We start from the raw sequence: 18988 nt of genomic DNA, 5'->3' as shown, positions 1-18988 counted from the left end.
GAGGAAACCCATGCAGACATGGGGAGAACATGCAAACTCCACATAGATAGAACATGGAATGTGAACACTTGTCTCCTTACTGATAGGCAGCAGCGCAGCCAATGTGCTACCATGCATTTAAATGCAGAAGGTGGGTTGGCAAAATGGAATATTGTTGTTAAATGTATGTGCCCAGGATATATATAGGGAGTGTGTTTACGAGCAAGGTGCAGGCTACCTGCTCTACTATATGTCGGGCGTTCCTTTTATTTGGCCTCAGCCAATTCCCGACCTTCAACCCCAGCTCATGTGCCTGCTCTTTAGTGGACTTGTTTGGGTTGTATTCCCAGTCCAATGCATTTTTCGCCTGCCAGTCTGAGGCACTCCCACCTTTATCAAAGGTTTTTCCTTTGTGGGACATAATTGATTGGTCTCTTTAATGAGAAGCCCATAATAAGTCTCCAATGTGTTCCCTTCTGAACCTGGTTGTCTTCTGTAGGTCCCTTGTCCATGACCCCAGGTTCCCTTCACAGGTTTCTGGATTGGAACCCACTCCAGCTTCCCCTGATACACACCGACCAACCCTCGCTCAGCGACATGGGAATGGTACTCTCCTACCTGACACTTCTTGGCTTGGCGATTTCAAGGGTGTGTCGAGGCTTTTTCCTGGTCTGTCTTCTGGTTTCATAAGGAGGCCATCATCCTTCCGACTACACCACTGTGAAATGAACAGCCTTGACACACACGAAAATGTTTGGGGCAGCCACCCATATATTGTCCCTGGCTGCAAAAGGGTTTTGAAAGAACACTCATGTGCATTGTCTTGAGTCCTGAACTGAACTGATGAGGTTAGGAAAAGATGGTGGCTTTATAAACCGAAAAGTGGAAGTGACATTAGTCTGGGTGCTGGAACCGGAAGTGACATCAGTTTGTGTGCCAGAAATGGAAGTGCCTTCAGTCTGGGCACCAGAAATGGAAGTGACATCAGTCTGGGCGCCAGAACTGGAAGTGATGTTGAATCGGGCAGGTTTTCCCATATTTGGCATGCAGAGATAAGGTAGATTAAATGCACCCCGCCACCCCCTGGCCTGGCACGTAATTACCTCCACTTGGTCCCCTCAGCTCCCTCCAAAGTCGCACGTGTGTGACAATGTTTAGATGAGAGATAGTCCTGAGCTTGCTTATGTGAAAGGATTCTGTTTCTTTGAGGACAAACTAGTCCTCTTCACTTCTCCAATTTCCTGGAATGGTGCCTTTTGTTCAAATTGTTCGGATGAGTTTCCACAACCTTTGTAGAAGTCTGGGACATTTTTAGATATTTAGTAAAATATGCTGGTGTGACCAGGGGTTGAGTCTGATCTCGCATATTCTCATCTGACAGCACAGAGCTCAGAGACCAGACAGGCAAGGAGTAGAAGCTGTTGTATTACCTGGCAGAACTGGTTCAGATGCTACAGTACCTTCTGCCAGATGGTGGTGGGACAAAGAGATTGTGGGAAAGGTGGGGATGGTCCTTCAGAATACTGAAGTTTTACAGATGCAACACTTGATAAAGAAGTGAAGGGCAGAGAGGTCCCATTGATCTTTTCTGCTGTGTGCATTACCCATTATAGGACCTTGCCATTAGAGACACTGCAGTTTATAAACCAGACAGTGATGCAGCTGATCAGAATGCTCTTTATGCTGCCTTTGTTGGATGCAATGAGAATGGGAGGATACAGGCTTGCCTTTCTCAACCACCTATGGAAGCTGAGATGCTGCTGTGCCTCCTTAGCTGCAGAGGATGTCTTAATTGACCGAGAAACGTCAGCTGCCAGGTGCACTCCAAGGAATTTGGTACTCTTGACCAATTCCACCTCAGAGCCCTTGATGAGCAGTGGCTTTTGGTCAGCATAGGCTTTCAACAATCATCTCTTTAGTCTTGTCTACATTACAAGACAGATTGTTGTACTTGCACCAATCCATCATTCATAGTATTTCCATTCTGTAAGCTGACTCATCCCCATTGCTGATGAGACCCACCACCATGGCGTCATCAGCAAACTTAATTATGGTGTTAGACCTGAGCACAGCTGTACAATGACATGAATCAGTAGAATGAACATAAGTGGGCTGAGTACACAACCCTGGTGGGAGGCAGTGCTCAGTGTGATTTTACTGGAGATGGTGTTTCAGATACAGATAGTCTGGAGTCTCCCTGTCAGGAAATCCAGGATGCAGTTGCATAGGGAAGTGTGGTAGCCTAGCAGACTCAACTTCCCTATGAGCATCTGAGGGATGATGGTGTTAAACACTGAACTGAAGTGTATGAACAGCATTATAGCATAAATGTCTCTTTTGTCAAGAAGGGACAGGGGCAGATAAAGAGCTGATGAGATGGCATTCTCAGAGGAATGGTTTGGGATAAATAAAATAAAGGCTGCCTTAAAGTTTGTGAATTGTATAAAAACAAACAAACAAATAAATAAATAAATAAAAGGCTTAAGTTGAAACAGGTGATCAAAAACTCTTGGAGAGATACATGATCAAATGGACTTAGAAAATGATGCCTCCTTCACACAATACAATAAAACCTAATTAATAAATATAAAGTCATAAATATCACTAAATCACAATTCATGTATTGGTAACACTTTATAATAATTTTTATTAAGAAGTCATCAACAAATATTATATTGTGCTTCTTAGCCTCTTGACAAATATTTATTACTGAAAAAAACTGAATTTATTACATAGTTACCTAAACTTCAAATTGCATAAATCTGCCCAATGGTGCAAAGGACAAATGCCTAAAAACAAGGTGTCTGACAGCTAAACTCATTCTTTGGAAAGGAACTTTCGTGGCATGTCCAGTAGAGTGCACTCTTCGCACAGGCTATACAGAAATCAAACACTTTTCATGACTGAAGAGAGGAAGTTGCTTTGGTGGAAAAAATTAAATCTCCCAGGGCTTAATGCTTTCTGAATGAGACGCACTCAACAAACTGGCTCTGCAAATGGCCAATCTATTGAACAGACTCTTTTCAATCTCGCTTCAGTGACAGCGAATGCATACGCACTGTTGAAGCCTCCATACACAAAACAAAGTACAACCATGTAAAAACTGATGCTGATTTGTTTGTTATTTTTTTTAGAACAGTAGGCACTATGTGTTATCTTTCAACAAAACGTAAAAATTAATATCAGGGGGTGCATATTTGACGGAAAAAAACTAAAAAAAACCAGGACACATTATAAGATTCCCAACATATTTAAATTAACATAGTTATTGAACTAAACAATCTATGGCGGATGATCCAAGACAGAACTCAAAGTAATAAATAAAACATGAAGAAATAAATTGTGTTGCTCACGGCACTTTGCTGAACAGGTTTTGTTCTGGCTTACCAGGTGGAATGGCTTCTCCACTTTCTCATCTCACAATTTCCATAAATCTTTCTGATCTGATTGATAAAACATCTTCAGCTTTAGACATCCTTCGCAGTTTGCTTACCAGTGTCATATTGGATTAAAAAAGCTGTTACCTGTCCTCTTCTTGACCAGAACAACTTGGACAAAGCAGGTAGTATGGTGAGGTTCGTTTTTTGATTTCCCTTCTGCATTCAACAACATAAAAGCTTGTGTGTAAAAGTAAGTTTTATTAACACAATACAAAATACAATACACAAAGCAACTTTGTTTTCTTGAAAGTTCATACCAATTCTATTACTCAATATAACAAAATCATTCTTGTTGAGAAAAAAATCATTGTTTTCCATTTTCTTCTTTTAAACCAAAAACCATCATCCGGGGAAGAAGCAATAGTCAAAGCAATCATGGCATAGTGAATTATGGACTTGCAGACTACACTTTATATGGCTGTAGGCCTGTGCTTCAGGCATGGCATTTTGGAGTTAAAATAATGTTTTATGCATTATGACTTATAATATTTAATTTGTATGATGATTAATATAGGAATATAGGTTTATTTTAATTAAAGATGCAATTTTAAGTAAATTAAATTATTCTAGAATAGCTCATAGTATGAGTTGGTATTTTCCAGGTAGAAAATGTAATGGTTTCATGGGATGTATGCAAACAGACTGATGAACAGGTTGATGGGATATATACAAATACCAAAAAAGTATCCTCAAGCATCCAAATATACAGTGCCCGGGTTAATAGATTGTTCAATGATTTAAGCTTAAGATAAAATAAGATATAAGATAAAGAAATGAATTGAATTCTGTCAGCATATCATCTCATTAGCTACGCAGTAATGTTTGATGAAAAAAAACATAAACTTTGAAAAGTTATCAGTAGTTCAACTTTTAAAATGCAAAATAGTTAGCACCAAAGACCATACTGCCATATTCTTAATACCCATATTGGACTGGAAAGTTTCCTTGAAAGAATTAAGAATTAACCATAACAAACAACCTTCATGAAGTCTACAAATTATCAGATGACCAAACCTTAAAATACGAGTCAGTCTGTTGAGTACACATTATAGAGACTTATTTCTAACATGCAGCAAGTCAGATTACATTGCAGGAAACACATTTATAACAGATGGTTATATTTTTGCCTTTTATATATTTAAAAACACAAATATTGTTTTATCCATATTGGGTCTACTTCTTTTTTATTCTGTTACTGAAAATGTAATCACAAAAAGCCTAGAGGTAGAGACAATGTGTGAAGAAGAGACATAATTCAAAGTAATAGCCTAAAATTAGCTAAAAAAGAAACACATCCTGGAAATGAAAAGGTTCTTTTGTGGAACTAATGTCTATATTGGAATTAAATAATTAATTAAACCATAACATTTTTTCTCATAATTTATTGCAGCATATTTGTAACCTAACTGTAACTGTATTTTCTACATACATCTCCATGGCATTTTATTCAAGTCCTTCAGTGCTTACAAAGTTCATAGATTCCTAAAATTCCATGCAACCACTCATGTACCACCTGCTGAACCTCTTCATCTGACTTGAAAATCTTTCTGCACAGTGGTCCATTGATGTGGTACTAAATTGGGGCAAGGTTGTTTCATCTCTGGAGTCAGTTGCTCTGGTACCCACCTTTCAAACACTTTGTGGACGTGGAGCACATCAGGGGTGAAGTGGTGTGTTGAACCTTGACAGTTCTGCAGCAGTGCAGCTATTTCATTTTCTGTCACTCGATTTTTTTTCGTCGTGATGTGTTCATCTTCTGCAACCAACTCTGATGTCACTGCTCGTGTGACACTCATGTGTCTGACATGATCAAGGAGAGTCTTTAACAGGACTAATGCCATTTTGGGAATTCTTACTCATACACTTACTGGAGTGACAGACATGCATCACCATACTGAACGTTCATTCATTGCAGCATTTTGATATGTTTCACCCCTTCACTGCTCAAAAAGTGGATGACAGAACATTAGTCCTCTTTGATGAATGATTCCAATGGAGCTGATATCTTTATATTGCTACTATGGCATCACGTAACTCGTCTGCACTGTTCTTCCAACTGCTGGACACTTCTAATTTCATTGCTAACAAAGTTATCGACTTGACATAGTGTTTAGAATTTCTTTTGCAAGTTTAAGGTTTTCATTTAACTCACCCTCGTAATTACACAAATACACACACTGAACCCTTTGCAAAGTTACTTTGGAGTACCAATTTCAATGAAATCCAGGACAATGATCAAAATGACATAAAGCAGATGAGTTCATTAAATGATACAGAAAGAATAATTGCACAAATTAAAGTAAGAAAATTTTTCAAGGACTTATGTCTCATAATTCTGGGTAACCAGGTTTGAATTCTGGACTGGTTGCTCTGCATATGAAGTTTTTATTTTGTCCAAATGTCTCTGTGAGGTTTTCTGGGTTCTTTGAATTTCCTACTACATCACAAAGATGGATTAATTGGCACCTTACGAGTAAATGTGTGTGCCCAGCATTGTTCTAGTGTTTAGTTTAGGCCTCGTCCCCAACTACTTTTTGACTCCATCAGATTTGGCTTCAGTCCTATGAAAGCCTACATTGGACAAACCATATTTGAAAATTGATTGTATGATACTTTGATTACTTCAGAGAGGTTCACGCTCTTGCACCCTACATATTAGGTCCAGAGAGTTCAACTAGTGGATTAAAAAATGGATAGAAGCATGAAGCTGAATATGTTGTATATTTATTTATTAATTTATATTTTTCTGAATTTCCACATGGAATTATAAAGTTTATCTAATCTAACCTAATGTAGTTCTTGTCTAGTATGGTCTAGTCTAATCTGATCTAATCTAAGGTAACAGAAAGAATTGGAAACTGCTAGACTTCTCTTTCAAGCATTCATTTTCTTAGTGGGACTTAAGCATTCATTTTTATCCAGTTTGACTAGTTTATGTATGTGTGAAGAAGATTAACTTTAATGAAAATTTAGGTACATATTTTAAGTGGACAAGTTGAAAGAAAAGGGCAATCCAGAGAATCTTATATATGAGGTTAAGTAGTCCTACTCAGTTATCATTGGCACCGGACAGTGGCAATACAATTGCATCTTGATTAGCACATAAGAGTTCCACTGTACTCTGCACTCAGTCATGCCCATCCATTGATCCAACAATGATGCTGTCCATCCATTTCTCCATCATTGTCACTCCCGGTCCTGTGTGTATGCTGGTGTGTGAGCAGCCCAGCTAGGGTTGTCCTGGGAACACGATGGACAGGGGAATTGTCCCCCAGGTGCAGTGGGTTGGCATCAATAGTAATGTCATGCCAGTCTCTTCTCCTCTTGTTGATGGGTCTGTTGTTGTTTAAAGTGACAGATTCCTTCAATTATGGTCTATCTTAAAAGCATACTATCTCTAACAAACTGCGTATGTGGAATGGAGCAGTCGTTGAAAGAACCTTTCAAGTAGTCCTTCTCAGGTTTCTTCAGGTGTAACCTGCATCAAGTAATTGTTGTTCAGTTCGGTAATCTTAAAATGCAGCCTGTTTAAACTTTTCTGTAAATATAATCTGTAAACATGATTACATGTTATCAAATTTAAAGTATGATCTGAACAGTTAAGTAAGGAAAAATTCCACATTTCAACAGTTGCTTCTACAATCTCTTACTTCAACTGTAACCCTAGCTCGTTCAAATAGACTCTGAGTAAATGCTCTGCGGAAATATCTTTCAGGTATATCTTGGTCTGTAGGAATTATAATCTGGGCAATACTGGTGCTTTGTCCAGGACGCCTTGGACCATTGATTTGTATCTGGAGGTTGTAGTAGCGCCTGTCATCCCTGACAATAAATCCTTGAAGATCAATGCGGAGGGAACCTTCAACAATTAGGTTAGATCGGGGTTGAACTGGCAGGAGATCGTTATGCCATCGAGAAATGAGAATGTAAGCAGTGTTCAAATAGGGTCCACTAAATAACAAATCAGTAGTAGCCTGCATGAAAAATATTACCTGTCTCCTGTTCCCTCTATCCGTGATTGTACAGATAATTCCTGGTTCTACTGAAGATTCTTTGTATCTGTTCTGCACAGTATAGGCACACTCCCCCTCTGCTATAGGCCCACAGTAGTCCCAGCTTTTCTCAGTCCAGCACCAATTGTAGCTCTGACCATTCAGTCCACATTTGTGATCTGACCTGCATGGTTCTTTTTTGTAGGTTACATCTGGAACTGGAGAGCAGTAGTCCCATCCTTTCAAAGTATTGCACCAAAAATAATTGTAACCGTATGTGGTGCAATCATCTTGACATATGAGATTGTATGATGAGCTTATATATAATAAATCTCTCTCATACACCTTCCCACATTTTTCCCAGCTACCATTTTCTAAATAGCACCATGTGTATTTAGTAGAGTCACCATGATAGTCACAGGGATGGTCCGATTTGCATTTGTTTCCATACATGTCCAAGTCTTGTTTAGGTGAGCAGTAGTCCCAACCTTTCCATGTTTTACACCAATAATAAGACGTTGATTCACTTTGATCACATTGATCCATGCAGGGAATGTGATATGTTGCAGTCAAATGCTCCAAGTATGTTTTCACTAATCCACAATAACCCCAGTCTGTCCACGAACCTTCTATGTAACACCAGTAATAATTATTGCTATATTGATTACATGGTTTATCCTGCTTGCATTTCTTTCCTTGATAGTCAAGTCCTTCTTCAGGGGAACAATACATGGAAGCATAATGGCCATCTCTCTGAGGAGTTATGCATGAGTATATATTATTCTTTTTCTCACAATCAGTAAGACAAGGGGTTCCCAGGTGAGTGTAATGGGACTTAGTCAGAACACTGTGCAGTTGAGCGAAGAGAAGGAAACCAATGGCCAGTTTGTGCCTCATCCTTAGGGAATCGGTGTTCTCCTGAAATTAAAGCAAAGGGAGGTACTGCTTTACACAGGTTTTCTCTAAGCATTTTTCGGCAGGACCAGATTTAATTACCATTAAAGAAATGTGCTGACAATATTATTGTTTTCTAAAGAGAAATTCAGTGTCATGTTAAAATGTGTTTAAAGTCAGTCTTTCTCCAACATGCTGTATCCTAACACAGGGTCACGGGGGTCTGCTAGAGCCAATCCCAGCCAACACAGGGTGTGAGGCAGGAACAAATCCTGGGCAGGGCTTCAAATCAATGCAGGACACACACACAAACACACCAAGCACACACACCAGGGACAATTTAGGATCGCCAATGCATCTAACCTGCATGTCTTTGGACTGTGGGAGGAAACCCATGCAGACACAGGGAGAGCATGCAAACTCCACACAGGGAGGACCTGGGAAGAGAACCCGGGTCTCCTTACTGCGAGGCAGTAGCGCTACCATTGCGCCACTTTGCCACCCCGTGTTTAAAGTATAAAAGATTAATTTCATTGGTTCCTAAATTTGACACCCTAATAAAAAAAAATCATAGGTTTCTATCACTTAGTTATCAGTTAAATGCAACAAAAACACGTCAATTATCAGGCTGCAAACCTCTTTCAGATTATGTGTATTCAAGCATTTACAAATGAGCCATTTGAACTGCTTCTTCTATCTTTATATTCAAACAAATAAAGATGAGATGTTTTCCTGCACTACCATCACCTTTCTACAGTGTGGCAATTAGCTAACCTGAAGGATGAAACAACAATTCCATTTGTTTATAGACTGCTAAACAAATCACTATATAAATCAAATCTACTTTAGTGTATTTACAACAATGCTGCAGCATTGATGAGATGAAAGCTAAACAAATTAATAAAACATCAATACAAATACGCAACATACAGAGTGCACTACTATTGACAAATAGCCAGCTTAACAACATAAGACAAGCCATACTCATTTCTTTACATTATTGTAAGTGGCTCTAAGGTTAAGGATGTTAAGCTAATGCATTTCACAGCTTGTTTGCTTGTTTAAGATAAGAGGAAACAGTTGTCCTGGTCTTGATAGGCCTACCAGATGGAATGAGACTGATCAACATTATGGGTCTAATAAGAGCTTTAACACTTTATAGGTCAGACTGAAAGAATGGAGTGAAATCACAGAGAGTGACTACATTCTGTGATTTTAGAAGTAGCTGGCTTGGCGATCTAATTTATGGTTCTCATTTAAGTGCAAGAGGAACCCAGGTTTCAATCCTACACTCCTAACAATACTGGCTCTTTAATGACACTTTATGGTTCTTTACTGGGTTTTATGGTTCCTCATAGAACGACTGCTTGACAAAGCATCATTTTATTCTGGGAAGGGTTCTTTGCATATGAAATTGGTTCTTTGTGCTAACTTCCTAATATACAGAAAAAAATCTGAAAATGTTAAACTTATGGTAGGCGACCTAGAAGGACACCAACAGATTAAATAAACCTGGACTTACTCGGTGTTAATGCAGATATGCAAGCAAAGGTCCTTTAAAAATCAGGAACCCCTTGGTATTTCACAGATTTGTTTCCATCTTTTTATCATTATTTACTGCATGGTGCCTGTTATGGATCTAAATAAATACTTCTTTTCTGGAACTTTTATTTGGATTTTTTTGGGGGAAACAAAAATGGTTCCCCTATGTCATCATCCTGCAGAACCACTCTGGCATCTTTATTTTTAAGAGTGTAGACCAGCTTAGTTTAATGCTTTGGTTAGCTCCTTTCTCTCACAGCCACTGTGTGCTGGCTTGAGATCCCACACTAGGTCTTTTTCCAGCGTAGTCTGCATTTACTCCACAGTGTTTGCATGAGCTGTTCTCTACGTAATCCTTCAAAAGAGTGGAGGGTTAGACTAACTGGAAACTTGAATGATGAAGAATAGAAAGAATTATAATGGGGAAGACATCACTGAGATACAAAAGAAAAACAGTTTCTATTGACTCTTTATATGATATCGTATCTTATATATATTTTATCTTATACTAGAAACATCACCCATTGTTGCCTGGGTATGTAATTTTAAACTCAACCTTTTGTCTGCTAATCTGACTTCAGTTTCTTCTGGTGTTTTACTTCATCTAAGCCAGCAGGTGGCACTGCTGGTAAAACTTACTGTAATAAAATGAAAGAAGAAAAAAAATCAAAAGGTACTAGTGAGATATGTGCACAAAATTTTATTGACATTGAAGCAAGGGTGTGGATTTGTATGGAGAACAAACATACACATTGAGCTTCATATATTAGATAAAGTGGATTTTGCACAAGGGTGGCACGGTGGTGCAGTGGTAGTGCTGCTGCCTCGCAGTTGGGTTCGCTTCCCGGGTCCTCCCAGCATGGAGTTTGCATGTTCTCCCCGTGTCTGCGTGGGTTTTCTCCGGGCGCTCTGTGCTCTGTGCAAATATTTTAAATCTGTTTTTCTTTTCTTTCCACATGCACAGATGAGCCAGAATTTAGCACACAGGGGCTCATTATTTAGAACTGCTAGGCAAGCATTAGAAGAAGAGAAAGGTACAGCTACAAAAATGGGCATTGTACTATTTCTGTGTGCATGACATTGAATCCTCTCTTTGCCTTGTTTGGAATGGCATGATTTACCTAGGTAAGGGTCTGCACATCGAGAAAGAGTATAAAGCCTTGGAACATTGCCCGGCAAACCGAAGCCGACGGACAGATGGAAAATTACGTCCTGAAAATCCTTCCAGTGTAGAGATGAAAATGGCGAACTCTACACAAAGTATTGTCATGGCTTCTTCATCTGTTATGCAGTGTAAATCGTCATTAAAGAAAGCTATTTTCTTTTATGTGATTTCTTACCGCTTTATCACTATGGGAGGGATATCGCCTTTTCACTTTATATCTATATAGTTTCGGGTTACTTAAAACGCCACAATTACAAAAGAACTTATTCCAAGTAGGGAGCTAGCGCCCCATGCTGGATAGACCTACACACATCCTCATATAAACTTCAAATCAAATCAAGAGACATGCCACATTTCAAAAGATCTAAGATTTTTGCTAACACTTTTTTTTTTAGGTACTGCAAAAATGCTTCAATTAATCATTTACTCATATGTAAGCAGACCTTAACAAAGACTTCTTTCGGTCTTCATAACACATATAACACATCAGTGAGGTGTTTATTCATCTATGCAATGTGGTCTACTAACAAAATTTCACTGAGACACATTTCTCTTGATATTACATATTTATATACAAACTGGGAATCCTTCATATTAACAAGTGATTTTACCATCATGTCAATATGTAGCACTGCACAGAGATGAGTAACCGATCTACAGATGTTTTATACAGTAAGTGTTGTGAAGTCCCAAAGAAGCCTTTGTAAAGGCTCAGTGACCCATTCCTGCTGTGAATTGACTTCTTTTCCCATCATTTTAATTGCCTTACCTTTTTAAGTGGAAGACCTCTGAGTTGTTTCTTTTTATTTCCTTAAATGGAAGCCAAACAAAAATGAGATGAGAAGTGAGCCAACAGATGACTAGTTAAGCCAGGGCCTCAAATTCCAACCAATTTCACTCCAACTAGTTTCTTAAGAAGAAGCTGATTCTTAATATTAATTATTCCTGTTATTGACCTTCATGACCTGTTACTGCTCTCATTCTGCCATAGGAGACATTTCTAAAACTGTTGATTTTCTTTTTTCTGAGAATACCATCAAAACATTTGGTGGACTTGAGCAGATCAACATTACTGAGACCTTCACCTTTTCTATTTTCAGATAATGTATGATGGATGCAAGTTACCTGGTGTTTTATCATGTAAGGATGTTTGGTGACCCAATTTTCTTCCTTTTATACTCTTTATTGTGTAGACCTTAATAAAATGTCTAAAATCCTATACATTACCACTGTGTGATCAGGTATTTTAGCAATTCATCTCTCCTTCCCTTCTACATCTGCCACCTCAAACAATTAGAGTAAAGAAATAGGCAGGAGTTAAGCTACACATTGAGTTATGTATTATTGATACAATGCCCAAGAATATTCAGAATACAATGTGAATATTGGCAAGCCATACCATTACAGCTTATGTTGCAATGCAATTTGCGTCTATCAGAAGTTCTCATTTCTTTAGTCTAGCTTGCTGTGCTACCACATGGCCATTGAATGGAATATTGAAACAGGCCACATGCCTGTCCCAATATGGCAGCCAAGACAGAATTGTCTTCATCATGGTCTTCTCTTCATGGTCAGATCGTGAGCGAGAGAAGTAAAGGCAAGGTAACCAACTTTATACCATTCTTACCACAAAACATAAACCAATGGAGTGTCATAGTACAGAATGACCTCTGATTCAAAAACAATCATAAACAGCCATCCTTCAGACCTATAGAATTAGCCCACCTGTCCCTCCTTGAACAGTAACCAATGAAAGTGCTCTGGTGCCACTCATCCCCCAGTTGCTTTGTCTAGTTAGTTTATGGCCTTCCTGTGGTGGATTGCTTATTGACTCATGTCAGTCCAAGCACAGTCACCCTTGCCAAGCTGGTCTGATGCTTCATCCCCCTCATCATGAATTCTTCATCCTGAGTCAGTCCTAAAGACTGGGGGGCACTGACATTAAAGTCAAACATTAAAGCACTACTGCTCTCATCAATGAAGTAAACATGCGTCCTGAAATACTATCAAATACTGCATTTGCTTTGTCTAGTTTACCAATAAAGACATATAAATATTTATCAATTTATATACAGTCGACCCTTGATATACGACCGGCCTGACATTCGAACAACTTGCTTTACGACCAAAATTTTTGTTTTGAATTACGACCAACATCTTGCGTTATGACCCGAATGCGGTCACGTGTATCCGCTTGTGTGATTGTAAACAAACAGCCGAGAGCGTTTGTAAGCGTCAGTCGGAGCCCAGATACATGTGTTTGTGGACGTAATTTCGGTCAGTACCGTGATTTATATAATTTATTTCGATAATTGCTAAGGAAGGAAGTGAAGGTAACGAAGGTAAAGAAAGCGAATTGAAACGAAGAAGGAAATTGTGTGGAAATGTGAGAGTGGCATTCGTGTGACCGATCTCGCTAATATGTGCAGTATGTCGAAATCCACCATCTCGACAATTTTACAAAGAAAAGATTTGTTTAAGGAAACTCCTTCCAAACAATAACCACCTTCCGTTTCATTATCCTCCTCCTTCCTTCCTGCAAGCCAAAGATATCAACTTAAATGGTGAGTACAGTATGAAATTGTTGTTTCTGGTAGGCTAGGCACTTTTTATAACTTTTTGATTAGTACATTAGAAAAAGTATTGGTGTTTTTGGTAAATTATGCACATTATACAACCCTTTTCTATTAAAAAAAAGTTAAGTAAGTGTTGCTTTGGGCAGTTCGGAACACATTAAGGGCATTTCCATTATTTCTTATGGGAAAAATAGTCTTGACTTACAACCAACTTGAGTTACAACCAGCCCTCGCAAACGATTTGAGTTCGTAAGTCAAGGGTCCACTGTACTAGAAATCAGTCCACCACAGCTGGTCGTGTGTTTGGATCATTTTGCATCTCATTATCATTTGGCTGCTAAACAAAGAAAAAAGAAACAATTAAGGGGTCTGAGTCTTAAGTAACAAGTCAATTAAAATGAAGGTTAAAGAAGTTAATTATGGCCTGGAAAATGTGATAGTCTTTCTTGGAAATATTTTACCACAAGACAATAATTAGCCTTGGATAAGGTGCCAGGCAATCACAGAGCACAGTCAGAGATCCTTTGTGTTAATTTGGAGTCATCAATGAATAAAACCTGCATATCAGTAGAAACAAAGAGGGTTACAAAAGTCTGAAGGCACAAAGAGAATATATAAGTTTCACTCAGACAAGAGCCGCATTTAAACCCAGTTTTGTATGGCTATGAAGCAGAAGCACCTACCACTGTTCCTTCATACCATCCAATTTAATATAAAACGAATATATAATAACCTGATGCTGCTTCCTTAATTTCAATTTACATTTATGAAATAAGTAAATAAACAAATAAATAACACCTTTACCTACCTGTCTAGAATTCTGCTGCTACAAGTGATTTAAAGACGTGTATTGTAGCTCAATGATTTTCTGTTCCAACATTCTCTTTATATTGCTTTTAACCAGATGATGTAATAGTTCAGCCTTCATTGCTTCCTCTTTTTTTTGGCAGCATGATTGTTATATTTATAAATTCAATACTGTGGCAGCCATTTGAAAGATAAGAGTTGTTCCAAAACAATGAATCTTGGTCTTGTTCTCTCCTCTCATTCCTTTATTCTTCACTCTGATTACTCTATCATTTTAAACTTTTTGTTACCTGCTTGTTCACCAGGGAATGTGTCAGCCAACTCTCCAGAGTCCTTAAGTACTTGTTCTCCCTTTGGCTGAATTTGCAGAAGGTTCCGCAGCTGTGGAAAACATCATGTGTGGTCCCATTGCCAAAGAAAGGGTGTTCCAGTGATCCCAAGGACTTCAGACCAGTTGCTTTTGCTTCATAAATCATGAAGAGGCTTGAGAGGCTGGTCCTAAAAGAGCTACGATCCCTGGTTTCAGAACATCTGGATCCTCTGTAGTTTGCCTGTCAAACACACATAAGTTTGGAAGATGTTCTCCTGTACATGCTCCACAGTGACTTTTCCCTCTTGTACAAAGCCGGCACTATAGTCAAGATAATGTTCTTTGACTTTTCCAGTGTCTTTAGCACTATTCTGCCTCATCGACTGAGGAAAAAGATCAAGGCTTTGAAACTTGATGCCTGCACAGTCTCCTGGATCATGAACTACCTGACCAACAGACAGTAGTGTGTTAGGCTGGGATACTGTGTGTCAGAAATGGTGGTATGTAATACTAGAGCACCTCAGGGAACTGTCCTGTTTCCCTTTTTGGTTTACCCTCTGCACAACAGACTTCCAGTACATAACCAGTATTTGCCATCTACAGAAATTTTCAGATGACTTGTCCATCATAGACTACATTAATAATGGAGACTAGTCAGAGTACAGGAAGATTGTGGAGGACGTTGTCTGGAAGTGCAGGGACAACAACCTGCAACTCAACATCAGCAAGTCTAAAGAGCTGGTGATGGAATTCTGGCATGGCAAAGAGCCTCTGAGGCCAGTCACCATCCAAGTGGTTCAGAGCTAGGACTGTCAATTGTCCTCATTTTCCCAGAAATGTCCTCATTTTTAACACACCATGGACTGTCCGGGAAAAATTTATAAAATTTTAAAAATGTCCAGAATTTTGTCTCCTGAAATTTGAAAATTTCCATATCTTTATCATTGGTAAAAATTGAACGCCGTACACCAATCAGCATTTGCGGAAGTAGCGTGCACACTTTTTTCCAAGAATCTTCAGTTCCATTCCGGTAGTATTATTTTTAGTTAGCCAATAAAAGGTATCATTTTGCTTGACTTTGCACTTTACAAGTTTTCTATTGGAAATGTAATATTTTATAATATTTTAATATTTGATATTTAATATTTAAATAAAAATATTTAAATGCTTTCAGGGTGGAATTTCCATTGACAAGAAACGTCGTTAAGACATAGAGGTTAAAGGGAACTGATGAAGTTGGAAATTCCATTTTTCTATTTTGCAAGATATCACTTCTGTAAATTGAAATCTGTTTTGCATGCTTAACACCCATCTCAGGCAAAATGAATTGCTCTGGAACCTATGGAGAATGAGCCTTCTGTTCTCACTCTTAGGAATTCGGAATAAAGAAAATTTTTACACTTGGACAGTTGGAATTTTTTTTGTTCACAACAACAAAGAAATATATACTTTTTTTATACTGTATATATTATGATGGTTGGCACACATGAGCAGGCATTGAGGCCAGGATGGGGCAAGGACCCTTACCTGGATGGGATGGATGGGAGGCCAGCCATTCAGAGGTACAAGAACGAAGGCAAGGAAAGAGGCAGTAGATGCCAATATGGTATTGAGTACACTGGCATCCCAGGAGGGTTGGACCAAGAAACAATACCCAGCCAGGAGGCCAGTGTGATGGAAGGAGGAGACAACTTATCAGGGCTAAAGGCTCCCGCCACACAAGCTGGTCGGACACCTGCAGTTTTTTGTTTTTTTTTCATTTGTATTTTTATTTTATTAATTTTCATTGTAATCATTCCATACAAACAGATCAATTTATAACCCAACAAATCTGAAGACTAATCAAACCCCACCCCTGAGAAGGAGAGCTTAGCTAAAGGAAAATTGCTTAAGGCTTTTTAATAAGGCAACATTAAACAAAAGAAAGGGAGAAGTAAATATCTATGTAAATAAGAGATGGAGAAGGGAGTTAAATGCGATAATAGTTTTTTCTCTTATTCTAAAATAATATTGATTAAATCCTGCCATGTTTTGAAAAAATTTTGTACAGATCCTCTAACTGAAAATTAGATTTTTTTCCAATTTTAAATAATATAAAACATCGGTTTCCCACTGACTTATAAGAGGAGAATTAGGATTCTTCCAATTTAACAAAATAAGTCTGCGTGCCAAAAGTGTAGTAAATGCAATCACAGTTTGCTTGTCCTTCTCCAATTCAAGTCCATCTGGAAGAACACCGAACACAGCTGTTAGTGGTTTAGGAGGGATTGTGATACCAAGGCTGTCTGAGAGGCACTTAAAAATTTTTGTCCAAAATGATGTTAGTTTGGTGCAGGCCCAAAACATGTGACTCTGTGAGGCAGGAGCTTGGTTGCAGCGCTCGCAGGTTGGATCCTGCCCTGGAAACATTTTGGACAGTTTTAAGCGAGTCAGATGGGCTCGATATATAATTTTTAGTTGAATAATTCTATGCTTTGCGCACATAGAACTCGAGTGAATTCTCTGCTTTGCTACCTTCCACTCCTTTTCTGATATATTCATTAAGAGATCTTCTTCCCAATGTCCTCTTGGATCTTTGAAAGGTAGGGACTCTAATAAGATTTTATATATTGCGGAAATAGTGTTTGTTTCCTCGAAATTGAGCAGTATTTTTTCCAGCATTGTGGAGGGTGCAAGGTGGGGGAAATCGGGCAATTTCTGTTTAACAAAATTTCTAATTTGAAGATAGTAAAAGAAATGTGTAGCTGGGAGGTTGAATTTTGAACATAATTGATCAAAAGATGTAAATATGTTGTCTATATAAAGATCTCTGAGCGTTTTAATCCCAAAACTTTTCCAGGTATTAAAAACTGGATATACTTGCGAAGGTTGAAAGAGGTGGTTCTCTTGCAGAGGTGCCACTGATAAAAGATTTTCCATCTTAAAATGCTTTCTAATTTGGTTCCATATTCTGAGTGAGTAAAGCACAATTGGGTTATTAGTATATTTGCGATAACTTTCATTTATTGGAGAGCAGAGTAGGGAATATAAAGAAGTACTACAGGATTTTACTTCTATTGCGGACCAAGCCTGTGTGTGTTCATTTATTTGTGTCCAGGTTTTTATGGCTTGTATGTTTGCTGCCCAGTAATAAAACTGAAAATTAGGTAAAGCCATGCCACCTTCTGCCTGAGGTCTTTGTAGGGTCGCTCTTCGGATACGTGGGTGTTTTAAGTTCCAAATGAATGAGGTTATTATTGAATCTAACTGTTTAAAAAACGATTTATTGATATATATTGGAATGTTTTGAAATAAAAAGAGAAGTTTAGGAAGGATATTCATCTTAACAATGTTAATTCTTCCGGCTAGAGTGAGATGAAGGGTTGACCATCTATGCAAGTCTTGCTTAATTTTTTCCATACAGACGGCAAAATTTTGTTGATAAAGAGCTTTATGTTTACTTGTGATATTTACCCCTAGGTATTTAAACTGATCTGCTATGGTAAAAGGTAGGGTGTCTAATCTAATATTATATGCTTGTGAATTCACTGGAAAGAGTATACTTTTATTCAGATTAATTCTAAGACCAGATATCTTTTGAAATTCTGTTAGTGCTGTTAAAACAGCAGGGACAGTGTTTTCTGGGTCTGATATATACAGTATAAGACCATATCATCTGCATATAGAGAAATTTTCTGTTCCAGTCCTTCTCTGACAATCCCCTTTATCTGATAAGAATTTCGGCAGTGAACCGCCAGTGGTTCAATAGCGATTGCAAACAACAGTGGCGACAAGGGACATCCTTGTCTGGTACCACGTTCTAGTTTAAAGTAGTCTGAGCTAATGTTATTAATACAAACTGAAGCTTCTGGATTGGTATACAGTAGTTTGATCCAAGCACAAATATTCGGGCCAAACCCAAATTTCTCCAATGCAGTGAAAAGGTAATTCCATTCAATCATATCAAATGCTTTTTCTGCGTCTAATGATAGTAATATCTCTGGGGTGTTTGATTTTGCTGGTGAATATATAACATTAAACAAGCGTCGGAGATTTGAAGATAGGTGTCGGCCTTTAATAAATCCAGTTTGATCTTGTGATATTACCGAGGGCAGCACTTTCTCCATCCTTCTAGCTAGGATTTTTGAGAGTATCTTAACAACATTATTCAGGAGTGAAATTGGTCTGTATGATGCACATTGTAACAAGTCCTTATTTTGTTTAGGAAAGACGGTGATTAATGCTTGTCGAAATGTTTGAGGTAGTATTTGGTTGTCTTTAGCTTCTGTGAATGTTGCCAATAA

The 18988-nt window shown here is 38.3% G+C and overlaps 1 protein-coding gene across 1 annotated transcript; it reads right to left on the bottom strand.

Annotated features, from left to right (window-relative positions):
- Window positions 1-6345: 6345 nt before the first annotated feature.
- On the bottom strand, window positions 6346-14484 carry LOC114652598 (uncharacterized). The gene is made up of 2 exons (XM_028802967.2): window positions 14397-14484; window positions 6346-8329 (listed from the first exon to the last, which is right to left on the bottom strand). The coding sequence occupies exon 2, from the start codon at window positions 8306-8308 to the stop codon at window positions 7043-7045; it is 1266 nt and encodes a 421-aa protein (XP_028658800.2). The 5' UTR covers window positions 8309-8329; window positions 14397-14484; the 3' UTR covers window positions 6346-7042.
- Between the last annotated feature and the right edge of the window lie 4504 nt (window positions 14485-18988).

Source organism: Erpetoichthys calabaricus, chromosome 5 (genome assembly GCF_900747795.2).
Source record: "Erpetoichthys calabaricus chromosome 5, fErpCal1.3, whole genome shotgun sequence".
Classification (NCBI taxonomy): Eukaryota; Metazoa; Chordata; class Cladistia; order Polypteriformes; family Polypteridae; genus Erpetoichthys; species Erpetoichthys calabaricus.
Note: the sequence above shows the minus strand (reverse complement) of the source record. Positions and strands in the feature narration are given on the sequence as shown.